The 26,439-nt window shown below is 39.0% G+C and overlaps 11 protein-coding genes across 11 annotated transcripts; 5 read left to right on the top strand and 6 right to left on the bottom strand.

The window, feature by feature from the left end:
* Positions 1-4,386: 4,386 nt before the first annotated feature.
* On the top strand, positions 4,387-4,620 carry SPAR_I00680 (uncharacterized protein; the record flags this gene model as incomplete). The annotated part of the gene is made up of 1 exon (XM_033911062.1): positions 4,387-4,620. The coding sequence occupies one exon, from the start codon at positions 4,387-4,389 to the stop codon at positions 4,618-4,620; it is 234 nt and encodes a 77-aa protein (XP_033766953.1).
* A 286-nt stretch (positions 4,621-4,906) lies between these two features.
* Positions 4,907-6,193, bottom strand: DPH1 (2-(3-amino-3-carboxypropyl)histidine synthase; the record flags this gene model as incomplete). The annotated part of the gene is made up of 1 exon (XM_033911061.1): positions 4,907-6,193. One exon carries the CDS (start codon positions 6,191-6,193, stop codon positions 4,907-4,909), a length of 1,287 nt encoding a protein of 428 aa, XP_033766952.1.
* Positions 6,194-6,440: 247 nt separating this feature from the next.
* On the top strand, positions 6,441-7,964 carry SHQ1 (Hsp90 cochaperone SHQ1; the record flags this gene model as incomplete). The annotated part of the gene is made up of 1 exon (XM_033911060.1): positions 6,441-7,964. The coding sequence occupies one exon, from the start codon at positions 6,441-6,443 to the stop codon at positions 7,962-7,964; it is 1,524 nt and encodes a 507-aa protein (XP_033766951.1).
* A 332-nt stretch (positions 7,965-8,296) lies between these two features.
* Positions 8,297-10,354, top strand: SLM1 (phosphatidylinositol 4,5-bisphosphate-binding protein; the record flags this gene model as incomplete). The annotated part of the gene is made up of 1 exon (XM_033911059.1): positions 8,297-10,354. One exon carries the CDS (start codon positions 8,297-8,299, stop codon positions 10,352-10,354), a length of 2,058 nt encoding a protein of 685 aa, XP_033766950.1.
* Positions 10,355-10,489: 135 nt separating this feature from the next.
* On the bottom strand, positions 10,490-11,513 carry MOB1 (Mob1p; the record flags this gene model as incomplete). Its single annotated transcript, XM_033911058.1, has 2 exons — positions 10,490-11,411; positions 11,494-11,513. 2 exons carry the CDS (start codon positions 11,511-11,513, stop codon positions 10,490-10,492), a joined length of 942 nt encoding a protein of 313 aa, XP_033766949.1.
* Positions 11,514-12,169: 656 nt separating this feature from the next.
* Positions 12,170-14,653, top strand: PFK26 (6-phosphofructo-2-kinase; the record flags this gene model as incomplete). Its single annotated transcript, XM_033911057.1, has 1 exon — positions 12,170-14,653. The coding sequence occupies one exon, from the start codon at positions 12,170-12,172 to the stop codon at positions 14,651-14,653; it is 2,484 nt and encodes an 827-aa protein (XP_033766948.1).
* A 337-nt stretch (positions 14,654-14,990) lies between these two features.
* On the bottom strand, positions 14,991-17,081 carry SPAR_I00620 (putative metalloendopeptidase; the record flags this gene model as incomplete). Its single annotated transcript, XM_033911056.1, has 1 exon — positions 14,991-17,081. One exon carries the CDS (start codon positions 17,079-17,081, stop codon positions 14,991-14,993), a length of 2,091 nt encoding a protein of 696 aa, XP_033766947.1.
* Positions 17,082-17,799: 718 nt separating this feature from the next.
* SEC24 (COPII subunit SEC24) lies at positions 17,800-20,580 on the top strand (the record flags this gene model as incomplete). Its single annotated transcript, XM_033911055.1, has 1 exon — positions 17,800-20,580. One exon carries the CDS (start codon positions 17,800-17,802, stop codon positions 20,578-20,580), a length of 2,781 nt encoding a protein of 926 aa, XP_033766946.1.
* A 211-nt stretch (positions 20,581-20,791) lies between these two features.
* Positions 20,792-21,925, bottom strand: HPM1 (protein-histidine N-methyltransferase; the record flags this gene model as incomplete). The annotated part of the gene is made up of 1 exon (XM_033911054.1): positions 20,792-21,925. The coding sequence occupies one exon, from the start codon at positions 21,923-21,925 to the stop codon at positions 20,792-20,794; it is 1,134 nt and encodes a 377-aa protein (XP_033766945.1).
* Positions 21,926-22,188: 263 nt separating this feature from the next.
* Positions 22,189-22,533, bottom strand: COX5B (cytochrome c oxidase subunit Vb; the record flags this gene model as incomplete). The annotated part of the gene is made up of 1 exon (XM_033911053.1): positions 22,189-22,533. One exon carries the CDS (start codon positions 22,531-22,533, stop codon positions 22,189-22,191), a length of 345 nt encoding a protein of 114 aa, XP_033766944.1.
* A 552-nt stretch (positions 22,534-23,085) lies between these two features.
* On the bottom strand, positions 23,086-26,334 carry HOS4 (Hos4p; the record flags this gene model as incomplete). The annotated part of the gene is made up of 1 exon (XM_033911052.1): positions 23,086-26,334. The coding sequence occupies one exon, from the start codon at positions 26,332-26,334 to the stop codon at positions 23,086-23,088; it is 3,249 nt and encodes a 1,082-aa protein (XP_033766943.1).
* Positions 26,335-26,439: the final 105 nt, after the last annotated feature.

Raw genomic sequence — 26,439 nt, 5'->3', positions numbered from 1 at the left:
GACTACAGGGGAACTGCACGGAGATTTAGAGGGGACAATGAACTTGTTGTCGAGCAGTTCTTGAACGATCTTGTTAATTTCTTGTTCGTTCCTTTCTGTAACATGATATGGCTGTAGTCGAGGTAGTCTTGTGTCAAGTTTAATTTCAATGTCGTGTTTTACGGGCATGTTGTGGATATTGGCCGGTCTTGGCGGGAGATCATTACGTATAATCTCTATATACTTCTGTTGTAACCAAACAGGCAACGTTGAAAATGTGTCCTTGTTGCTGTGATCAGTAGCTTTAGGTTCTACGTTCTGTATGGTTGAAACAACGTTGGAGTATTTTCCATCCTCTTCTAGGATGGTCGCTTCTTCAGGTATCGGGAATTGCGCAAATGTACTTTGAGTACTACCTGGATTGTCGAGGGTCGTAAGCGGGTCAGTTGTTTCTGGATTGGTAGTTGCAAAAGACATAGTATTTGTTCTGGAGTTACTACGATTACCAGCGGATTTCTGGTCAGTTGCTTCAGGAATAGTGGGGGCAAAGGACAGTGTTTTGTTTCTGGAGTTACCACGATTACCAGCGGATTTTGCTTTCACATAGTTAATGTTTTCGGGATGGTAAGCCTTGGGCTTCTGGGCGGAGGTACACTGCTTAGTGTTCAGGATTGTGTACAGGAGTTTTGGGTAGCGGCGTAGAATTGGATTTCCGATTAGAAGTTGGTAGTCCATTTTATCGAGTACATACGCGGCTACATTGATTTGCAGATTGTCGACTGTAAGGTCGAGCGTAACTGCTTCTGAAGTGGTGGCGGATTCGGTGGATATGAATCCTCTAAAGCGGAGCGGTGGAGTATCATGGGTTGGCAGATTCAGGAGATTTACGGTATCTCTTCGGATAAATGATGTGGGCGATCCACTATCAAACAGGGTTTTTATTTTCGTGTTTTTTATTTTTATGTGTTTTTCGGCAGTTTTGTCCATTTCAGGTATGGCGATATAATGTACAATAGGTCGGGATGTGATAGAAAGTTTCGTGTGGTCTTTCGACTTAAGTTCAGGATCGGCTAGAACTCGCATTACGAGCTCTACACTCGTTCAGACGGTGTCCTTCTTTCTTACAATAAAAACAGAGACGGTTCTTTACACACTCTTCTCTAGATGGATTATTGCTTCTCCTGTTGTGATAAGTCGCGGTCGGTTTATTGTATGATCTTCTTGTCCGAACTGCGTGGACGTGTCTCTTCTGGACCAAAAAGTTTTCTTGTGGGTCACTGTCGTAGTCGTACTGTTCGTGTAAACGAGTTGCGGCTGCGATTATAGTATCTCCATCGGCGTCTAGCTCAAATTCTGGGAAGAATCTCTGAGTTAGTGCTGTTGTTTGGTAAGCCTCCTCCATGGCTCCTCTCAACGTTTTTGGTTTATGCAATCTAACTATATTGTAGGTTTCCTTTGTCAGTAAGCGGGTATATGTCATAATAGCGGCTTTTTCGGTCATAAAGTCTGGTGGCATTCTGTCCCAAATCATTTTGAATTGTTTGTTGAGACGTTCAATACCCAGTTTTGCTTCAGATAGTTGATTGATCGTATTGAAGATTTTGTTGATGTCTGGTGGCTTATAGAAATGCTGATAGAGTCCTTGTATGAAGGTGTCGAATGTTATTTCCAGTATGCCTTGCTCTTGGACAAAATCATTAGCCCATTGAGCAGCAGGGTTCAGTAAGTGTTTTCTACAATAGACAATACGACTGGCTTCGTTGGGCCAAGGAATCATAGACATGTTTAACATTATTTCAGAGATGAAGTTTTTCAACTTGTGCGAGTCATTTCTACCTCTGAAGGTTAGTGCTGGTTGGATCGGGAAATTGGGAAGACATTCCACCGGAAGCTTTGGGTAACTTCCTCCTCCTGGGATTTGATCCATAAAGCTCATGACAGATGTTGGTGTAGCTAGGTTCAGGGATTCGTTGGTTTGCTTGAACAATTAGTAACCTTTAACGCTACCAGATGTTGTATTACGGGCTCGAGTAATACCGGATGTCTTGACAATCCTAAAGTCGTTTAGGAGAGTAACTTGTTGTCAGACTTATTATTATCGTGATTCACAGAATGTTACTTATCCTATATAATCTATATAAGATCTGAATCTAACTAAAGGGTGGAAGCGCGGAATCTCGGATCTAAACTAATTGTTCAGGTATTTATACGTTTGGTTAGTTTGGTTCATCTTAGGCAAGTAGGTTGCCTAGTATACTCAATCTTGTCTATTGTTTCGTACGTGTTTCATACATGTTTTATGTCTAGGTTGGTAAATCTAGTAATGCTGAGGTATCTCATCTTGAGATACAACAGGTTCAGTGGCGTCCTTCAAACTATACTATTTATCTAAGATGACGCTCAACGGTCCTTCTGACGGCCTTTTGCAACCAACCTTAAGCACTTCATACTCGGCTGCTTATATCATTATATAGATAGCTTGTGCAAATTCTGAATTATCATAATTAAACGACCAAGTTAGATGCTTAAGGTGGAAAAGTTCAAAAAATTGAAGTGACCCGAGGTCTACTTTTATTTAACGATTTTTCTTCCTGGAAGAAGTAGAAATCGAGATGAAATATCCCTGCAGTATAACAACTATAATGAGCAATGGCTCAGCAAATTTGTCGATGAATTGGGAGGAATTAACGCCTGGAAATTGTTATATCTCTTACACAACCAACCCTATATTAAGTGACTATGTTTTGAATGTATCAGCAATACACGGAAGGGGGGTAGTGGCAACTCATGGAATTAAGTGAATAATTGGATAACTGCTGGGATTTCATTATTGTAAAAGGCTAATATTAGGTTTACGCAATATACCAGAATTTCTCCTCCAAGGTTTAGAAAATCCACAAAAGGACACCGATAATTCTATTACTTCGTCTTCCATTTTATATGTTGTCATTCATTATCCTATTACATTGTCAATCCCTGTGTCTCAGCTTCCACTAAATTCGATGACTGTTTCTCAATCTATATGTCATCTTCTTACACTGCATGTGATAATATACTAGTAACATGGATACTAGTCAATAGATGATATTAGAATTTCATTCCAACACTCGCCTAGTACCACCCTTGGAGAATGAAACGCAGTGGGTTCACGACATTGGCGAATACTGGGATAGTCTCACTTTAGTTCATGAAAATGGTACCATTCTGCCAGAATCCTGCTCTTTCTTTACGGAAAATGAAGAACAGTAGGATGTTGTGATAAATTTAGGGTTACTTCTTTCATGAAGGCAGCAATAATATGTATAAAGATATTAGCCAGAAACAATGAATATTGAGATGATAGTTGGGATTCCATTGTTCATAAAGGCTGTATTATAGATATACAAAATATACTGGGATTTCTCTTCGAGGATATAGGAATCTACAAAAGGGACGCAACAATTTCAAATAACATACCACTAGTTATTCTTGAGTTTCGGCTTCCACTAAATTTGGTGACCGCTTCTCATAATTTATGCCATCTTCTTACGCTGTATACATAGTACACTAGCAACATGAAAATTAGACATGAATATTAGTCAATAGACGATGAATAATTTTTATTCCAACAGTAATACACCTAAACAGCCGTACGCAAAAAGAGTTAATTTAATTGCTGACCATTATAAGAGTAACTGTTTTGCTCACGTTTACCCAAGTTATTGTCCAGGTCAAACAGAGATACGAGTAGGCTGCTCATCAATGTTATGACGTTTAAAAACATTGGAAATTTCACTAGATAATTAGGACTAATATGTGACATGTACGTAGTGCAATTGCTGTTAAACCTGGACCTGTAAGCGGCCAGCGCATCTTCAACTGCAACCTGGCCCTCGACGTCCGGATGGACTATACTGAAACCTTCACCTGATACATACTTGATGTGATGACCTGAAACCGCAATCAACTCATATTCTGTTAGATTTCCTATATCTTTTTCGAAGTCACTGTAGCAAAAGTATTTCTCAGACGGATACTGTTGTTTATGTTTGATAAGGGTGCCTCGATAAAATCAGATCCAGCCATATCCAACCTATATGGTGTGATGAAGGAGTAAAAATTAAGTATGAAAGCTAAACCACACAGCAGAATATCATAGAGCCGGTAAGTAACAGAAATAACTACATGTCCATAAGATCCGACCTAGAATATGGAATGAGGCTACAGCTTCATACAGTGTTTAAAAGAATAGTTTGGCACGGAGAGCTTTTCCGCCTTATATTCATTTTCGCTAGCATTCCCGTGTAAAGGAATATATTCGAAAGAGATAGAAGGAAACTGTTGATGGATGCGTGTATTCCAAATACAATACTAACTGAAAAATGTGAATAATCACCGGTCGGGCATAGTAAACGTCTGTTTAGTTTCATGAACCGTTTTGTAATTATTTGCCTTTTTTTTACTTATTATCTCATATGGTCGCTCCTACCTATCTTCGAGATTGAGAACTGTAATCCAGTTGTAAGTTTGCTTTTTCCCATTTCTAGTAATGTCGCAATCTTCCTGCCCATCTTTTTACTGTTGATCGGTTTCACTTTAACTGGTTCTGTGTTAGGTGTATTGCTTTTATGCAGCGATAAAAAGAAAAAATGTTTGACCTAAGGCTCAAAAAGCTCAAGTTACTTCTTTCCTCAGTGTGGAACTCCACATGGAAAATCGCCGAATGTCCAATAGTATGCACATAGCCAGTAATGTGGTCATATTATCCCTCGTTTTGATTAATATCAGATCAGGAGGCGTTGTTTTGAATTGTAGGCGATTCGCTTCCATCTCAAAGATATGAGCAGTGTTTAACTTACTCTTGCTTCAAACAACGGAAAAGATGCTTAGAAGAATATGATACTAAATATTTGTACATATGTAACAGGAAGACAAGAGACAACAAAAACTATTTAAAATATTCAATCGCATGTTTTGGAGTTTGCCCACGCCCGTACCCTTTAGCTTCGTAATAGTCCATTGGATAGTATTTTTCGCTGAACATAACATCTTTCTTCAGTAATACGCTAGCCTCATATGGTGTTAATAGTGGTTTATTAAAGGCATAGCCCCAATCAATAGATAGTCTAGGACATGCAACCTGAACGAAAACATCGATTTGATCAAACATTGCCAGCTTTTGGGGAAAAACTTCACTTAGAATAATTTTCACCACAGTTTTACCCGCTGCAGTGAGGTTTTTCTCCAAGTTCTTTACAGTGTTCAAATTACCTTGTCTACCTAATGCCCCTAGGATCAAGCCAAATACTTTACCCCTCTGGGCGACTTTAATGGCCTCCGATCTAACTTCCACGAGTTGCTTTTGATCGTATCCCTCTCTAGTGAACTTTCTGTTATATGGGTCATACTTGAATGCAGGAATTTCCGGATTATGTATCATTGCAGACTCTAAATGAAATCTACCATCACCAACGAAAACCATGGCATCGTATTGTTCCTTATCTAATCTTTCAGAAGTACAACCTAGTACTTCACCCCTCGATAGAGGCTTGATTTGTGGCGGAATAATATATAACATATGTTCTTCATCATTAAGCAGTTTATCTCTCACACTGTGTACCGCAGGATTAAACTGAATGGTACCAAAAGTCGCGATTCTAGATCCCTTGGGGAAATTTTTCTGCAGCGTTTTAATAATGTGATCTTCTTGAATATTTATCGTAACAAAGACATATAATACTTTAATCTTTGTAATGTCGATAGGCACTAAACACGAATGAGCATAATGCACAATAAAGTCGCAATCCAATGCCCTGGCAGTAAAATCATCAATACAACATGCACCGTAAGAAACATCCCCCATTACTAAAGTTTCAACACCACAGAACTGTTCTAGAATATCACTTATAATCAATGAGTAAATCAGCAAACCTTCTGGCATTTGTAGGGCTATCCTTTTAGCATTATATTTCCTAATATTCCACACAGTTTTGTGGATTTCAAAATTATAGTTAGAGGGCAATAATTTCATGGCTTCATTCAGTTCTTTGTCGTTCAAAATATCTTCTGGCACATGATTAATACTCCTAGCGAGGGCAATCCTACTCTTTTGTTTGTGGACTACTTCATTGCCATTTTCAGCTACTGTGGTTAATTTATCATTGTTACCGTTGCCAGATCTTCTACCTATAAACCTTCTTCTTGGCTGTTTTTTAGGTTCTGTAGAGCCACTCATTAAAAAAAGTAATATTTCAAGCTATTCTAATTATTCTTACAGTTTTTAGTAGATGCTTAATGCCACTTCACTTATTTCATATGATAGTTAAATACACTAGATTTTTTTTTTTTTTCATGGTCATCGCATCGCAAAATTTGACTGAAAAAATTTGTATATTAGATATTTAATGTTAAGTTCTCACGGTAGCATAAAGTTTCACTAGAGGGAAATACCCACTCTAGTCCAGCATCAGCTTAAAAAAATAATGATTACACCAAGATTCAATATAACACAAGATGAGGAATATATATTTCTCAAAATATTCATAAGTAATATTAGGTTCAATGCGATGGGTTTAGAGATAGTCATCCAAGAAAATATGATCATATTTCACCTATCCCCGTACTATTTAAGACTGAGATTCCCTCACGAACTAGTTGATGATGAGAGGTCCACGGCGCAATACGATTCCAAAGATGAATGCATCAACGTAAAAATAGGTAAATTGAATAAAAATGAGTATTTCGAAGATTTGGATTTACCGACGAAGTTGTTGGCCAGGCAAGGCGATCTTGCAGGTGCTGATGCATTAACAGAAAATATTGATGCCAAAAAAGCCCAGAAACCCCTTATTCAAGAGGTCGAGGTCGATGGCGCGTCGAATAGCTTTAAGGAAGATGTGAAGACTATTGGTCAAATGGGGGAAGGTTTTAATTGGGAGATAGAGCAAAAAATGGATTCCATCATAAATAATGGAATACTTAAAACAAAATATGGGTTTGATAACTTATATGACACATTCATATCTGTGTCGGTGAGCAACGGGAATGATATCAATGAACTAGACGATCCTGAACACACAGAGGCTAACAATAGAGTTATTGAAAGGTTAAGGAAAGAAAATTTAAAGTTCGATCCTGAATATTATATTTCCGAATATATGACACACAAATACGGTAACGAGGAAGACTTGGAAATCAACGGCATCAAAGAACTACTCAAGTTTACGCCTTCAATCGTGAAGCAATACCTACAATGGTATAAAGATAGTGCGAACCCAAATCTTGTCATGCCAGTTGAGTTTACTGAGAGGGAACAAAAGCAGATGCAGGACCATCTACCCAAAAAGTCTTATCTTGTAGAAGACATTAAACCACTCTATGTCACCATACTCAGCGTTCTTTTCAGCTACATGTTTGAACAGCTCGAAAACGAAGGCACTCATACTACGGAGAGTGCTTGGACAATGGGAAAACTATGCCCTCAAATATCATTTCTAGATCAGCAATTGAAACAGATGAACGAGCCGCAAGACGGCATGAAAGAAATATTCAATGGAAACAAAGACAGCTCTCTCATCAAGATTGCAATTATCACAGGCACTAGGAGAGCCCTGAGTTACCCACTACATAGAAACTATGACCTGGTGATGAAAGTGTGGACATTTGTATATTATATTCTACGTGGTGGTAAGAGACTAGTCATAAGGGCGTTATTGGACATTCATGAAACATTTCGTTTCCATGATGTGTACTACGTCTACGATAAAGTTCTCTTGGATGACCTAATCGCGTGGTTCATTTCTCAGGGTAGTGAGAATGTCATAAGAAGCCTTGCCATGGAGATGAGGAAAGAGCAAGAGTCAATCTCTAAGCGCGATATCGAATTTGAATGTATTGCCTCGTTCAACGAACAAACTGCCGAACCAGAGTGGGAGACACTAAATCTAAGAGAGATGGAAATTTTGGCAGAGTCGGAATACCGAGAACAACAGCAAAACCAACATTGAAGATCTTTTTAGTGTGTAACGTAGATTACTACATTAGATATAGTATATAGATTAACGTTCCTGCAGGGGCCTAAATGGTGTTACCCTTCATTTCTCGCGGCTCTCCCCCTCAGGCATTACGTATTCCATCGAAGAAGGGAGAAGGCTTTCAAGCCCTGAAGAGCGACAGCGAGTCAGGTTGAGGGGCATAAAACGACGAGGACAACTGCTGAGCCCTTGAACTGGTAAAACTAACAAGAGTGTTTTTATATCTGCTTTTGGTCATCCTCTTTTTCAAGCTTTTTAGAGAAAAAAGCAGTTAACAACACAACAATACAACATTACAAAAAAAAATGTCGAAAAACAATACAATGACCTCTGCGGTCTCTGATATGCTGTCACAGCAACAGCTGAATCTTCAGCACCTGCATAACTTGCAGCAGCATACGAGAAGTATGACTTCGGCAGATCATGCTGCTGTTTTACAGCAGCAACAACAACAACAGCAGCAGCAGCAGCAACAACAACAGCAACAGAATACAAGCTTTCAAAATGGCAGTTTGACATCTGCAGATATAAATCAGCAGAACTATTTGAACGGACAACCAGTTCCTTCTACTAGCAATTCTACGTTTCAAAACAATAGGACGTTAACGATGAATTCTGGAGGGCTGCAAGGTATAATAAGCAATGTATCTCCTAATATCGATTCGAATACTAATGTGACCATTGCTGCCCCAGATCCCAATAACAACAACGGTAAATTGCTCCAGGGAAAAAACTCTTTAACAAACACTTCAATACTGTCGAGAGCTAGATCTTCTTTACAGCGTCAAAGACTTGCTCAGCAACAACAGCAACAACAAGACCCTAGATCGCCATTAGTCATACTGGTTCCCACAGCTGCGCAGCCAACAGATATTCTTGCCGCAAGGTTTTCAGCTTGGAGAAATGTCATCAAGTCAGTGATTGTTTACTTAACAGAAATCGCTTCTATTCAAGATGAAATAGTTAGACAACAACTAAGATTATCACATGCTGTACAATTCCCATTCTTTTCGATCGAGAATCAATACCAACCAAGTTCACAGGAGGATAAATCAGTACAAAAGTTTTTTTTACCGTTGGGTAATGGTTCGATACAGGATTTACCAACAATTTTGAATCAATATCACGAATCCTTAGCATCCAGCGCGTCTAAGGCATCAAGGGAATTGACCAATGACGTTATTCCTCGTTTGGAAGACTTGAGGAGAGACCTAATAGTCAAGATAAAGGAAATAAAATCACTACAGTCTGATTTCAAAAATTCTTGTTCCAAAGAGTTGCAACAAACCAAACAGGCCATGAAACAGTTTCAGGAGTCTTTAAAGGATGCACGCTATTCAGTGCCAAAACAAGATCCATTTTTAACCAAGCTGGCGCTCGACAGACAGATTAAAAAGCAACTTCAAGAGGAAAACTTTCTGCATGAAGCATTTGATAATTTGGAAACTTCGGGCGCTGAATTAGAAAAAATTGTAGTTATGGAAATTCAAAATTCTTTAACAATATATGCAAGATTGCTGGGGCAAGAAGCGCAATTGGTTTTCGATATATTGATATCTAAGTTAGATTCCGGATTTTTCAACGTTGATCCACAATTTGAGTGGGACAATTTCATTTCAAGAGATCCCAACTTTTTACTACCTAATTTACCAATGAGGACGTTTAAAGAAATCGTTTATAAATATCAATTCGATCCTTTAACCTACGAAATTAAATCCGGATTTTTGGAAAGAAGGTCAAAATTTTTAAAATCCTATTCAAAAGGATATTACGTGCTAACACCAAACTTTTTACATGAATTCAAGACTGCGGACAGGAAAAAAGATTTAGTACCAGTGATGTCGTTAGCACTAAGTGAATGTACTGTGACAGAACATTCCCGGAAAAACAATACTTCATCGCCAAATTCGACTGGTTCGGATGCTAAATTTGTGTTACATGCCAAACAAAACGGCATAATTCGTCGTGGTCATAATTGGGTTTTTAAAGCCGATTCTTATGAATCCATGATGTCGTGGTTTGATAATTTGAAGATCTTAACATCTACATCGAATATACAAGACAAGTATAAATTCATTACACAAAAATTAAACTTGAATTCAGATGGGAAACCCAAGCTAACTAATAATTATACCAGCAGTAAGAAGTATCAGCAGAATAACGCCGATAGTACAGTGGTGGAAAATGATGAAAACGATGATATAAATAGTAATTATGTGGGGTCCACGGTAACACCAAAATTGGACAATCAAACAAATACGAATACATCCATGTCTTCACTACCTGATACTAATGATTCCGAATTGCAGGATCAGGTTCCCAATATTTATATTCAAACGCCAATAAACGATTTCAAATCATAAATACAAATACGGTACACTAAATTGTTTTTATTTCCTTCCGTTCACAATTTTATTAATATGTCTCCGCATTTTTGTTTTTGTGTCCCATGCATGAAAGAAAACAACCTATAAGTAGACGTATATAAATATACAACACTACCTATCCCTCAACTCCATCACTAATTCTAACAGCGGACCAAAATCTGCCGGTCTTAGTAGTTCGAACTCTTGAGCAAATAGGCAAAAATGTCTAAAACTTGTATTTAGTACAGTTTGTAAATTCAGTTCAAGGATTTCATTGAAATGGTGACAGTAGATATGCGCATAAACCCTGAATAATCGCCTTAGAATTGGCTGAATAACTCGTTGGATAAATCCTTCCGGGAAGGTACCTGTAACTTTGGCGGGAAAAAGTGATTCGTCGTCAAATTGGTCTTGACACCATCTCATTAAACATTCCACATATTTGGGAGCACTTACTGAAACAGGAGGCTGACCCTTTTGAAAAGCCCAAAGATATTCATACTCATTCGTCGCTATCATCCTTGGGCATGTTTGTGGAGAGCAAAATTCTGTGATGGACCCGTATAACATATTAATCTGATTGTAAAAATCCACACAATGAACCGCTAGCCATTCATTCTCGTCCTCACCACGCGGTAACTTCACAGCTTGGTTGAGTACTCCTTCAGATCCTAACGTCATTTCCACAATTTGCTTGATGTCTTGATGTGTTGTAACTGTCGTACCTGCTTGTGGTTGTAAGAATGGCTTCTGATGCGATGGAGTATAATTGAAATCCGTTACATTTTGTAGTTGTTCAGGCGGAGGAGCGTGCCTCTTTGGCGTAGTAAGAATGGGAGACATCCTTCCATGGTCGCCTCCCTTATATTCATTTACTGGTGTGTTTGTGAAATCTGTCCTACTGTTAATTGTATTGACATTATTGCTGTTGTTAATATCATTGTTCTGGGGATTTGGCTTGGTAGGTGATACAGAGCCTGTATTATTAGCGGCATTGGCAGTATTCCATTTGAAACCCCTGGTGGATCTTATTGTTTGGCCAGGACTTATATGACTGCTTTCAAAAGGTAACTTGCACCCTGTTTGTTAATAAAAGATGAACAATATATGAGGTAAAAACAAAAATGGTAACATACAAATTCTGTAGAAAAGACATGAAAATTTGTAATCCTTATAGGGCTGGGAAAAAACGGTTGATGATGCTAATAAACGACTCAGTTCTTTCTGATATAATTCAAAAAATATCCATACAACTCAAACGGGCTGCGCTAAGGCTCTTTTGATCAATAATGTTATCACAGCTATTACTGTAATTTTTCTAACGTTTTGATATTTCCATTTTGGGAAGTAGTATTACCCTTCTTTTAAATAAAATATTATTATCATATAATACGAATATTATTACCCGTCTGACAGCAACAGTCACGTGTATATCACGTGTCAGTTTCTGAATTTGAATTATCACAACATACGTAATTTAGGGGGCATCAGATTTTTTGAGGAGAGATTTCTTTTCCTAATTTTATTTTTAATCGCGCCTTTACTGACAATAGTAAATTGAATTTATAGTGGAGTACATGGATCGTTTCTTATGGTAACTGTTGACATGTATTTTCTTTAGATAATAAAAAGATATACGTATATATATATAGACATACTCAAGTATTCAGTTACGGGTAAATCAAGTGAAATAAATTTCGCCTTCTAGTATCTATTTGTGTACTTTTGTGCCATAAGCTAAAAGAGTAAAAATAATAAGAGGTGTAGAAAAAAAGTTTATTCAAAAGAACAAAGGCAGGAGTAAAAAGGCTCATGTTCAAACCAGTAGACTTCTCTGAAACATCTCCTGTGCCGCCTGATACTGATCTTGCTCCTACACAATCGCCACACCATGTGGCACCTAGTCAGGACTCCAGTTATGATCTTCTATCCCGGGGTTCCGATGATAAAATTGACGCTGAAAAGGGTCCACACGATGAGCTATCTAAGCACTTACCACTTTTTCAAAAAAGACCTTTGAGCGATACTCCCATATCTAGCAATTGGAACTCTCCTCGAATCACTGAAGAAAATACCCCTTCAGACTCTCCTGAAAATAGCGCTACTAATTTGAAATCGCTACATCGATTGCATATAAATGACGAAACCAAACTGAAGGATGCTAACATTCCCATGGACGATGTTACTGACTACATTCCTCCTTCGGATGGAGCAAATGAGGTGACTCGCATTGATTTGAAAGACATAAAATCACCCACGAGACACCATAAAAGAAGACCTACCACTATCGATGTTCCTGGTTTAACGAAATCTAAGACCTCTCCAGATGGTCTTATATCGAAGGAGGATAGCGGATCCAAGTTAGTTATTGTCATGGTCGGACTCCCCGCTACGGGAAAGTCATTTATTACAAATAAATTATCCAGGTTTTTAAATTATTCTTTATACTATTGTAAAGTGTTTAATGTTGGTAACACTAGAAGAAGATTTGCTAAGGAACATGGTTTAAAGGATCAGGATTCAAAGTTTTTTGACCCAAAAAATTCCGATTCAACCAGACTAAGAGACAAATGGGCAATGGATACTCTGGATGAACTGTTAGATTATTTATTGGAGGGTTCAGGATCCGTGGGGATTTTTGATGCTACAAATACCTCTCGTGAGAGAAGAAAAAACGTTTTGGCTAGAATTAGAAAAAGAAGCCCTCATTTGAAAGTTTTATTTTTAGAATCTGTCTGTTCAGATCATGCACTGGTGCAGAAAAATATTAGACTTAAATTATTTGGCCCAGATTACAAAGGTAAAGATCCCGAAAGCTCTCTAAGAGATTTTAAAAGTCGTCTGGCAAACTACTTGAAAGCTTATGAACCTATTGAAGATGACGAAAATTTGCAATACATCAAAATGATAGATGTAGGAAAGAAAGTCATCGCATATAATATTCAGGGGTTTTTAGCTTCGCAAACGGTATATTACTTGTTAAACTTCAACTTGGCTGACAGACAAATTTGGATAACGAGAAGTGGCGAAAGTGAGGATAATGTTAGTGGGCGTATTGGCGGGAATTCTCATCTAACCCCTCGTGGTTTAAGATTTGCCAAAAGTCTACCCAAATTTATTGCCAGACAGAGAGAAATCTTTTATCAAAATCTCATGCTGCAAAAAAAGAACAATGAAAATCCAGATAGCAATCTTTATAATGACTTTTTCGTTTGGACCAGTATGCGTGCTAGGACGATAGAGACTGCCCAATATTTCAACGAAGATGATTATCCTATCAAACAAATGAAAATGTTGGACGAGTTAAGTGCAGGTGATTATGATGGTATGACTTATCCAGAAATTAAAAACAATTATCCCGAAGAATTCGAAAAAAGACAAAAAGATAAGTTGAGATATAGATATCCTGGTATTGGCGGTGAATCATATATGGACGTTATCAATAGACTCAGACCTGTGATCACCGAATTAGAGAGAATCGAGGATAACGTTCTTATAATTACACATCGTGTGGTGGCAAGAGCTTTATTAGGTTATTTTATGAACTTGAGTATGGATATTATTGCTAATTTAGATGTCCCATTACATTGTGTTTATTGTCTAGAACCAAAGCCTTATGGAATTACTTGGTCATTATGGGAATATGATGAAATGTCGGATTCATTTTCTAAGGTCCCACAAACGGACTTGAATACCACAAGGGTGAAGGAAGTTGGCCTTGTTTATAATGAAAGAAGATATTCTGTTATACCAACAGCTCCACCAAGTGCAAGAAGTAGCTTTGCAAGTGACTTCCTGTCAAGAAAAAAATCTAACCCTACTTCAGCCTCTTCATCCCAGAGTGAATTATCAGAACAACCCAAAAACAGTGTTAGTGCTCAAACAGGCAGCAATAATACCACCCTTATTGGAAGCAAGATTAACATCAAGAATGACAATAGCGATTCTAGAATACCATTGTCTGCACCACTTATGACCACTAATGCTTCTAATAACATCTTAGATGGTGGTGGAACCTCAATTTCGATACATCGTCCTAGGGTTGTTCCAAATCAAAACAATGTGAACCCTCTATTGGCTAACAACAATAATGTCGCTTCTAACGCGCCTAATGTAAAGAAATCAACAGCTACAGCAAGGCAAATGTTTGAAATAGACAAAGTGGACGAAAAGTTATCAATGTTGAAAAATAAAAGTTTTTCATTACACGGAAAGAATTATTCTACTGACGCTGATGATAATGACAACGAAGATATCAGAGCAAAAACGATGACTCGCAGCCAAAGCCACGTTTAGGATAATTTAGGGAAAAAAAGGAAAAAAAGGAAAAAAGACGTAACGATAAAGTGCAATAAAAGAAAAGCAGAAAATTTCTATGAATTAGTCAAATAAAATAATGGCGTGATAAAACCGAAAAAATTTATTTTTCTTCTTCGAGATATTCTGTTTTACGCAATCATGGAGCGTTTCGATTTTTTGTTTATATTTTCTATAATTGTTTCCTTTTTTCCAAAGAATTATGCAAATGAAAAATACCTACGTATATATAGAAAAAAAATTAATAGATATATGTTGATATGAATAAGTTAAAATAAAAAAAAGAAGAAAGAAAACTTTAAAATTTAACTAATTACTACAAAGCTCCGTAGATAATTCCAAAGGCATCGACCCATTGACCGACTTTGCCTGTCACACCCAAGATATATTGGCCATTAGGTGGTTGCAATTCAGCGAAGCCACCCCCATTTTTGTTACCAAACATATCGGTCATTCTCCCATGGCTCGTTATAATTTGGATAGCATCAACCCAAGCTCCGCACCTCAGGTTAAACCCAATTATTATTTCACCCGGTTCTAATGTAGCATCCGTAAAATTTTGTGTTTCGTGTCCAAAGAGTACGCTCTTTAAATTTCCTTCGTTTATCGAAGCATGACTTTTGATACTACGTGTAATTTTTGAGAAATAATTTCTCGGTGGTACAGAGGGTTTGGCTGCAGGAGCATGCTTTATTGGTGTTTGTTCTTCCTTGTAATAAAACCTCACACCATCTAATGCATAACCATGGTATATTCTCACAGCAGTGACTAATCTAACATCAAAAGCGACGATGCCAACATCATTGCCACCATCACTGCGACCATAGAGTGGTGATTTAATACCTTGAACATTTTTAGAAAACCCATATTTGGACATGTCTAACGGCTGAACATCCAGCAAAGATGGGAAATTGTCGAACTCAGTTTCTGGTGCATTGACGGAAAGAATTTTCAATTTGAAGGTATCACCGAATTTGGCAATTTCATTCTTGGGTAACCTGGAACGTAAATCATCCAATGTTACCATAACTTCCCGCTGAGGCCCCTGTCCACCTAGGGAAACCGGTAAATATTCAATATGACCCTTGGCCAAATCATCACAAATGATTTCAATCAAATAGATTCCTGTGGGTGATGAGATACGGCAGCCGCCGTTACCCAAGGGATATACAGAATGTTTTATATTTGGGTATCCGCCCAACTTCGTAGGTCTCATGAATGATGGATCGTAATAATCCTGTGGTAAAGTGAAAGAAGGATGGTACAAGAACCTCACCGTATCGAGACGATTCCAGGTACACTCCTCCTTAGGGAAGATAGGAGGGCTAGCACCAGTAGAATTAGTTCTCACGGAATACGCCTCTTTAGTCAAGAAAGACCTATTCAAAGTAGTATAGCCTCTTAGCATGACACCGCTCTCCTGGTGAGGACAGCCCAGCAAGTGGCCAATTTCATGCATAAATGCACCCAACGTGATGGTCAAACACTCCCAGTAGGTGCCACACTCGTTACAGTCGTTAGCCACCTCGCTCGTGGAGGACCTTGTCTCATCAGTGAAATAAGGCACCAATTGCTCGAGGCAACTAGGCCATGAATATAGCCCGTGCGATCCGAAGATAGCAAGTTTAATGCTGTCGTCACCTCCACCCAATGCGGCATGGCCTCTAATCAATTTACCATCCCAATGTGTATCTAGAAACATACAAGCTGCCTGAACAGGCTTTTCATTATTGGTAAAGGGTCCGCCGTAGCTTTTAAGGGCGTCCATGGCTATCCCAAAAAGGGCGCCGGTGTTTTTCCCTTTGGAATTCTGTTGAGCTATGTCAGGGTCTTGGATCTCCTTCACCGTCTTTTCAGAACGAATAACGTGTATTTTGATAGTATTCCTCATAGCGGGCTTCTCGAACAGGGTGTCCCATGTAAACTCTTCGACAAAGGGAAATGTCCTATTGCCCATACTGTTTCTCAGCATTTGTTCGTTCGTGTACGCCTGCATGAGTCTGGCCCCAAGTCTGAGCTTCTTAATGGCCAGCTCAAGGCCATTCCCACCCTCTCTGTCTTTCTGTTCTTGAGGAGAGTCAAACTGTTGGGGCGAGTCCTTGGCCAAGATCAAACACAGATGCACTGGAGGGTTCTGCGTCAGCGGCGTGTAGTAACATACAATTGTCCTAGCGGTGTTGGTATCCGTCACAAACGTCAACTTGTTCTCACCAGGAGTCAGTATCACGGTGGCCTTGAAGAACTGGTTATGTATGGGGTAAGTAATCGGAGGTAATTGGGGATGCTGCACCTGAACGGTTTTCGCACCATTTGGCTTATTGCATTTCCCGTGGACGATAAGACAAGGAGAAACGATTTGCTCGTTCTCTCTCAGATTAAACAAATCAATATCCTTCGAGCCTACCATCTATTTCTTTCTTTCTTTCCAAAACTATTGCTTTCTTGTTTTCCTTTGCTGTATACGACGATCTAATAAGAAGAAAGAAGAGCTCCTTTTGAAATCCCTTTTTCTCTCTGTTTTCCGGCGACCGCTGCTCTGAAACGTCTAAACCAAAAAATGCTCGAGGGAATTGACTACGCCAAGGCACATACACCTTTCAAACCCAAGAAAGCCTGACACTTCCAAGCGTGGCCCATATCTATACACAGCATTATGCTCTTAGAACAATAGGTTACGTATTTGATGGAAAATTTCGGCAGATTTCCAATAATCAGTCCGGGTAACCAACAAAATTTAACGGCGCGGTGTCTGGGTGATAGCCCTCTTTCATCCAGATAGAGAACACTGACAAGTGTGCACTTGCACTAGGCATTGCTGTAGATTCCTGTGTTCTATGCAGTTTATTCAGATACTATTTGGGCTTGAAAACGGTCTTAAGCGTAGCCACTGGGGCTGATTTGCTATCGTTTTGCTGTTCTTTTTTTTTTTTCAATTTTTTCATTTACGGCAGAAGAAAATGACAACTGGAAAGAACGAAAACGAAGAAAAACAAAACCATGTAAGGAGGATGGTGTATCATAGAGCAGGCCAAAGTCGCGATACAAAAAGCTTTTATCCGGTGCTCAGGTCTATTTTTGCCGCATTGAGACTGACATAATTATCTAAGTCTGAGACCGCCTACGAAATGTCGCACCACAAGAAACGTGTTTACCCACAGGCTCAGCTCCAGTATGGACAAAGCGCCACCCCTCTACAGCAACCAGCACAATTCATGCCTCCCCAGGACCCGGCAGCAGCTGGAATGAACTATGGACAGATGGGAATGCCGCCACAAGCCGCAATCCCCTCCACAGGCCAGCAGCAGTTCCTAACGCCTGCTCAAGAACAATTACACCAGCAAATTGATCAAGCCACCACTTCCATGAACGATATGCATCTGCACAACGTCCCTCTAGTCGACCCTAACGCTTATATGCAGCCGCAGGTCCCCGTACAGATGGGCACACCCTTGCAGCAACAGCAACAACCACTGGCAGCACCTTCCTATGGCCAACCTAGCGCCGCAATGGGCCAAAACATGAGACCCATGAACCAGTTGTATCCGATTGATCTGTTGACGGAATTGCCACCTCCAATTACCGATTTGACCTTGCCTCCCCCACCTTTGGTTGTTCCTCCAGAAAAGATGTTAGTTCCGTCGGAATTGTCCAATGCGTCTCCAGATTATATCAGATCGACTTTGAACGCTGTCCCTAAGAACAGCTCCCTGCTGAAAAAGTCTAAGCTGCCATTCGGGCTGGTTATCAGACCTTATCAACACTTGTACGACGATATCGACCCGCCTCCATTAAATGAAGATGGACTAATCGTCCGTTGTCGCCGTTGTCGTTCTTACATGAACCCCTTTGTCAACTTTATCGAGCAAGGCAGAAGATGGAGATGTAACTTTTGTCGTCTGGCCAATGGCGTTCCTATGCAAATGGATCAGAGCGATCCGAACGACCCAAAGAGTAGATACGACAGAAATGAAATTAAATGTGCTGTCATGGAATACATGGCCCCAAAGGAATATACCCTAAGACAACCACCCCCAGCCACTTACTGTTTTCTGATCGATGTCTCCCAATCTTCCATCAAGAGTGGGTTGCTGGCTACTACCATCAACACTCTTTTGCAAAATCTTGATTCAATTCCAAATCACGATGAAAGAACCAGGATCTCCATTTTATGTGTGGACAACGCCATCCACTACTTCAAAATCCCATTGGATTCTGAAAACAATGAAGAATCTGCCGATCAAATCAATATGATGGATATTGCCGACCTGGAAGAGCCTTTCTTGCCCAGACCAAACTCAATGGTTGTATCCTTGAAGGCCTGCAGACAAAACATTGAAACCTTATTGACCAAAATTCCTCAAATCTTTCAGTCTAATTTGATCACAAGTTTCGCTCTTGGCCCTGCTTTGAAATCGGCTTATCATTTGATCGGTGGCGTTGGTGGTAAAATAATTGTTGTTTCAGGTACTTTGCCCAACTTAGGCATAGGGAAATTGCAAAGGAGAAATGAGAGCGGTGTTGTCAACACATCCAAGGAAACTGCACAACTACTTTCCTGTCAAGACTCGTTTTATAAGAATTTCACCATCGATTGCTCCAAAGTACAAATTACTGTGGATTTATTCTTGGCTTCTGAAGATTATATGGATGTTGCGTCACTATCCAATTTGAGTCGTTTCACTGCTGGTCAAACTCATTTCTACCCTGGTTTCTCAGGCAAGAACCCAAATGATATTGTCAAATTTTCCACTGAGTTTGCCAAACATATTTCCATGGATTTCTGTATGGAAACTGTTATGAGAGCTCGTGGTTCCACAGGTTTGAGAATGAGCAGGTTCTACGGCCATTTCTTCAATAGATCGTCTGATTTGTGTGCATTTTCCACCATGCCAAGAGATCAATCATACTTGTTTGAAGTTAACGTTGATGAATCTATTATGGCAGACTACTGTTACATTCAAGTAGCAGTACTTTTATCTTTGAATAATAGTCAACGTAGAATCAGAATTATAACCCTGGCAATGCCAACCACGGAATCGTTGGCGGAAGTCTATGCATCTGCTGACCAATTAGCCATAGCTTCATTTTATAACTCAAAGGCGGTGGAGAAGGCATTGAATTCCAGTTTGGATGACGCAAGAATATTAATCAACAAATCAGTACAAGATATTTTAGCCACATACAAGAAGGAAATAGTGGTATCTAATACTGCGGGAGGGGCTCCATTAAGATTATGTGCCAATTTGAGAATGTTTCCACTGCTAATGCATTCTTTAACTAAGCATATGGCATTCAGATCTGGTATTGTCCCTAGTGACCATCGTGCCTCTGCTTTGAACAACTTAGAATCACTACCATTGAAATACTTGATCAAAAACATCTACCCTGATGTGTATTCGTTGCATGACATGGCTGATGAGGCTGGGTTACCAGTGCAAACTGAAGATGGCGAAGCTACTGGCACAATTGTTTTACCTCAACCCATCAATGCTACCTCTTCGTTATTCGAAAGATACGGTTTATACTTAATAGATAATGGCAACGAATTATTTTTGTGGATGGGTGGTGATGCCGTGCCAGCATTAGTATTTGATGTGTTTGGAACCCAGGATATCTTTGACATTCCAATAGGCAAACAGGAAATACCTGTTGTGGAAAATTCCGAATTTAATCAAAGGGTAAGAAACATTATCAACCAATTGAGAAACCACGACGATGTGATCACTTACCAATCATTGTATATTGTTAGGGGAGCCTCTTTGAGCGAGCCTGTTAACCATGCATCTGCTAGGGAAGTTGCAACCCTAAGACTATGGGCTTCTAGCACTTTAGTAGAGGATAAGATTTTGAATAACGAAAGTTACAGAGAATTCTTACAAATCATGAAAGCCAGAATTAGCAAATAAGGCTGAAGGGAATTCGATGAAAAAAAGAAGCTGTATATTGTTGTTGATTGAATTCTTGCTTCCCAATCATATTATGTATATTGAACAGTTACTTTAATTTTTACCTCTATATTTCTTTTCTGTTTTTCATCCATGTTATAAATAAAAGATTAGAATAAAAAACTTATAAATTAACTTAAGGAGATAAAGCTAAAACGAAAAAAAACAGTAATTATTGGCTAATTTTATTCGTTTCAATGCATATAATCGACCTCTTCAAACCAGAGTTGACTTTGAATCTTTCAGACCGAATTGGTAAATTTTCGGAGTTTATTTTGCCATCCAAGTAAGTTTCAAATTCAGTGACACTACCGCCAACGCCAAAATAAATATCCTTTGCTGCCACGTAAGTTTTGACATCAGTTTGTGGTAATTTGTGTATGTCAAGTATTGTTTCTGCGATAACTGGCAAATTATCAGGTTGATAGATTGTTTCTGAGGTCAATGAAAGTACCTTTTTGCTGTCTGATAGTACTTCATGGATCAAGTTACTAAATTTACGTCCCCACGATCCTGATATAAGGATGACACTGATGTTCCTGCTTCGAATATCATTGTAAAAGGCAGCTAACAACTTCGAAGAAAGAAGCAATTCTTCACTATTTATTGGAACATCTTCACATTCGTCTTTTTGTAAGGCGTACCATTCTGCATTTGTCAAAATCGTTTTGGCCCATGTTATAACCAAATTCGGTATAGTAACCAATCTTAATACGCTAGCATTATAATCAGTCAAAACGAACTTTAACACCTTAGATTTATCATTTCTTAGAAGAGCAGACCTGAAGAGAAACTCTGAGGGTAATGCCGTCCCACAACCTATTTCCATAACCGCATCGATATTGTTGCTTATTCTGTCAGCTTTCTCGGACAACAAATCAACTAAATCATAAGAACACTCCCATGATTTCAATCCCCCTTCATAAATATTCTTTCTCAAGTCTTCAGAAGTATCACCAAGCAAAATGTCTAGTTCAGTGGAGTTGTCGTTGGATTGAGTATCTGTCTCCAACATTAGTTGATGTTTGACATCGAACAGCTCCCTTCTAATCAATAACTTTTCATATATCGGGGATCGGAACTCTTCAAATGTTAACCTGACATCCTTGAGACTTTGCAATATCGTCTCTAGATCTTCTACATTTGGTTGCACAACACCAGCTTGTAACAAGAAGTCAGAATCTAATGGATTGGTGTAAGCAGTGGTATTTTCGTTCTCTTTGCTGCTTTCAACGAAAGCTTCCGGTTGAGCAACAAGCTCATCATCCTCAAAGTCATTGGAGGTAAATCCAAAGGAAAATGACATACTTTAGTGACACAATGCTTCGGTTCTGACCATCTTCTCTTTCTCCATAAAATCGATGACTTATGCACTTTTTCTTTTTTTGGATTGTATTTTTCACTTCGATTTTTTTTTCCTTCGAGGCAGTGATCGTGTTTGCTGAAAAATGCTACAAAGAATCGAGTAAATCAAACTACTGAACTAAGATCAAACTGCGTATATATGAAAACAATCTACCTATACCCCAAGTACGGAATATATGAAACAATTATATTTTCCTCGTCTACTTATTTAGATTGAACTTGAGAATAACCTCCCCAAGGATTAGCATTTTTTGACTTCAGATACTCATCTGACTTTAACTGCCATTCCCTGTTCATGGTCTTTGGAGTTTCAGGATTAGCCAGTAGTCTTACCAAACCAAAGAGGCCGAATGAAATTCCCAGCCCCAAAAAAACTCCCTTGGTTATAAATGCAACATCGCCTTTTCCGTGTACAGGTCTTCTAGGCCCCCATTCGCCATACGATATATACCAAGCCGCTTTAATTTCCTCGTTATTAAGGGTTTTCCAAGGAAGCTTTTGACGTTCTATCAAGTTATCTGCAATCTCTTTCTGTTCTAAGTTTGGCATGTTTTCCCATCTTTCTGGCAGATCTGTCAATGTCGCTTTAGAAAGGGCTTTTGTTTGAACGAATCTTGTCCCAGTTAGCCGCACCCCATTGGTAAAAGAAGTACGTAACACTGCAAACCGGTGCTTATACACCTCGAATGTTAGTAAATGGACATCTCTTCACAATTCAAAACATAAATTGAATACTTGTTATACGTGCTTTTGTGATGAATCTATGACGTTATTCCATTGTAGAAATTTCCTGCAAGGAATATTAAAAAGAAATAACTGGCTATTGTTCAATGCAACAGTAATTTATAAATTTTATACTTGAGGAAATTCGTCCATTTTTCGTCTTTTGCACGGTATTTTCTGAACCCCTCAGTAAATTCAAGGGGTCCATGACATATACGTTATCGAACAATAGAAAAAAAATGATGAATATAATACTGATAATAATAATAATAATAACAAAATAGTACAATTGCGTGGAAATATATTAACGTGAATAATATTTAATGCATCCAGAACGGAAATATGTATGAACATATGCCAATGGATCTGCGAACCGTTTTACCAAAATGGCTCTTTAGATGTCTGCTGGAGAATGGAGGATATGCTCACACGGTGCTGAAATTTAACAGGCAACTCTCGAGGTATTTTCAGACAACGCCTTTTGCGCGTCGGTTGTTGCGCGTTGTTGAGTTTATCGTTTCTCGACTTTGTAAATTCGTCTATGGATATTTGAATCATGCTTTCTTCAATTTCCTTTCTTTTGGCAGAGTCCTCAATAACAACATTATCCCATTTAATCCATGACATGGGCAGACTTATAAATTTTTTGTATTCCAAAAGTTCATATCCAATCTTCGTGTCCAAATCGACACCGTCAAAATTTACTACAAATCTTTTGTTGTTCATACTATTCTTGTCATCATCATAACTACCTCCATACAAAAAAATGAATTTCAACATATTCCACAGTGGGGCCAGATGTGTCGGATCAACGGGAAACTTCTCAGATGTCGATCGATTGTCCTTTGAGAGCAAATCCATGTCTTTCAACAATATTATCACTTGCAAATCGAGCACGAGTTTATTGTTTTTTTCATCTACGAAATAGTAAAGCGGCAAAAATCTTCTATAATCGAGTTTATCGTTGAAATTAATAATCTTAAGTCCTAACGGATATAAGTCTCTTACGGCTCGTCTATAAGAAACTTCTTCCATTTCTTTTTCCCTTTCCATTTGTTTTGCTTTCTCTAAAGTAGCTTTTTCCAATCTTTCCATTTCTAAGATTTTCTGCTTCTGCTGTTCTTCGATCCTTTTCTTCTCATCTTCGGCCAACTTCTGTAGTAGTTCCTGTTCTTTCTTTCTTTTCTTTTCTAGTCTTTTCTTTCTGTACTCCTCTTCTTCCTTGAGTCTTGCTTCTCTTTCAGCAACCGTTTCTTCATGAATTTTACTTACCTCTACAGACTTTACTTTCCTAGGAGAGTGAGATTCCATGGAGAGTGGTGAAACACTTTTCGATTTTTCTTCATCTTGCAAAGCAATTGTTTTACGTTTTTTCCAGTCGAGTGGATATTGGATACCAACATTCTCATTATCTTCCGATCTTTTACGCGAATCGGAAGTTATAAAGTTCTTGACATTATGGTCGTTGCTAATGTCATTGTCTGCAACATCAGGCATTATCGTATCATGCTCTTCGTCTTCAATCTTAGGGCTGGTACTTCTCTGGCTTGTTGGCATGGGCGATGGAGTCTTCTCTCTCCTTTTTTCATGTTTATATGTTACATCGTCATTATCATTATCGTCGTCGTCATCATCATCATTATTAATCTTAGGGTGCTTTTTCGAGTGACTAATCATGGCATTTTCAATCAATTGGATCTCTTCGCTGTTTGTTATTCCCATTATGCTGTTTTTGGCATAGTACAAAGCGCTGCGTCCTTTTTTATCCCTTTTCGTCGGATCTGCTCCCGCTTCTAACAGCAGTTTAACAGTTCCAAGGTGGCCACGACCGACTGCTACCATTAAAGCAGACGTTTTATTGTCCCTTGACGTTTGATTGACCGGAAATCCGAACGCCAGAAAAATACTTGTAATATCTTCATGGCCACATTTAACACTTTCAAAAAATGACCTTAAGTCTATCTTACCACCATTTTCTACGTATGTGCCAACATATGGTAAATGACCCTCCTTTGAAGCTTTGAATAACTTTTCTTTTCCTGCTCTAGAAGTAACATCCGTCCAATAAAACTCCTCTTCCGGAGCTTTCTCTTCAATAGTAGAGACTATTACAGGAGATTCGGCCGCTTTTTCGTTTTCGGTTTTTGTGGTATTGTCATAAAGTGTTCGATCCGTTGTGTGAGTATTATCTCCATTTTTAGAATTGTCATTATGGATGCTCGTACCATTAGTCCATTCTTTGGCCGCTATACTTAACCTTTTTTTTATTTCACGTAAAATCTTCTGGTCTTCTTCATCGTCAAATTCAGATTCATCATCAACAGATTCGAAGGCAGTTAATCCTTTAGCATTACGTATAGTCGGGTCCGCACCGTTTTTAAGAAGATATTTGACAACATCTAAGTGGCCGTTGGCGGAGGCATCGATCAATGGGGTATCGCCGAACATCTCAATAGATTTAATGTTTACATCCGCACCATTTTCTATGAGCAGTTCCACAATATCGATATGACCTTGCAATGCCGCTTCATGCAACGCTGTATTACCAGCATTGTCCTGGTCATTAATATCGTAACCTCCTTCCTCAATCATATTTTTGACCACATCGTATTTACCCTTGTCACAGGCAATTTGTAGTCTTGTTCTACCACCAGAATCCCTATAAATACCCTTCTTCTGTTTTGGACGTTTAGAAACAGCTATATGAGAACTCTTGTTATTGTCATTGGTCTTAGAGACGGAACCCCGATTGGCATTCTGCGCCGGTGATGAATTCATATTCAGAAGATTGGTGTTGGTCTCTTTCACGGGAGAAGAACCGGCCCTAAATAAGCTACTGGATATCGCAATATTCTTGCTATCATCGATATCTGATAATTCGGAATCTGATTCGTTATTAAACATGGAGTTTGTGGTTGCATCGAGTTGATCACCCCTAACCAGCTTGCGACGACCTAATTTGATCGGTGAATTGGGGGCCGTAGGATCATCACTTCCCACATCGTCTGTGTCCTTATCTGAGTCGCTATACTCTACATCTCTTTTCTCATTGTCAGGTTCTGTTGTATTTTTTTCAAGTACCTCATCGCTCAAATCCTCTTCTTCAACGGCTCCCAAACCCTCTTCCTCTATGAAATCATCAACAGTTTTCCTTTTTGGTTCTTTTAACATCGCTCGAAGTTGGTCTCTCGAAAAAGGTTGGTGGTTTTCAATATCGACATTACGTACATTGGATGGCGGCAAACTTGTCGCTCGCATTGCTTGGCTCATTTTCCCATTAGTTTCAGGAACATCGTTAGGACGACTGTCCTCACCAACCTCTCGTTCATGTGAGCTTGAATTATTCTCCTGGATCATGTCTTTGAGTTCCTTTGCATCCAAGTTATCTGGGGTAGCGTCATGAACGATTGCACCCTGAGAGCGAAACGATACATTAGTGTCTTGGGACTTATCATTTACTTCTTCTGACAATGTTTCTCTTTGTCTCTGCTTATTGGCAGTATCTTCTTCTTCGGGTGTCTCTTGTTTAGATATCTTATCCAGCTCCTCCCGTCTCGTGCTCACGTTTGAAAGATAGCTGCTCAGGGACCTCTTCTTTAGCGGCTGTTTCGTGTTAGCGTCATTCATATTGACAAGAATCTCTACACCAATTCCTCTGTGTCACATATACCAAAGTCCTTTTGTTGCTTTGTGTAACATTTTACATAGTTTTCTCAATACCGCATTGATTTG

This window comes from Saccharomyces paradoxus, chromosome IX (genome assembly GCF_002079055.1).
Source record: "Saccharomyces paradoxus chromosome IX, complete sequence".
NCBI lineage: Eukaryota > Fungi > Ascomycota > Saccharomycetes > Saccharomycetales > Saccharomycetaceae > Saccharomyces > Saccharomyces paradoxus.
This window is presented reverse-complemented; position numbering and strand designations above follow the sequence as displayed.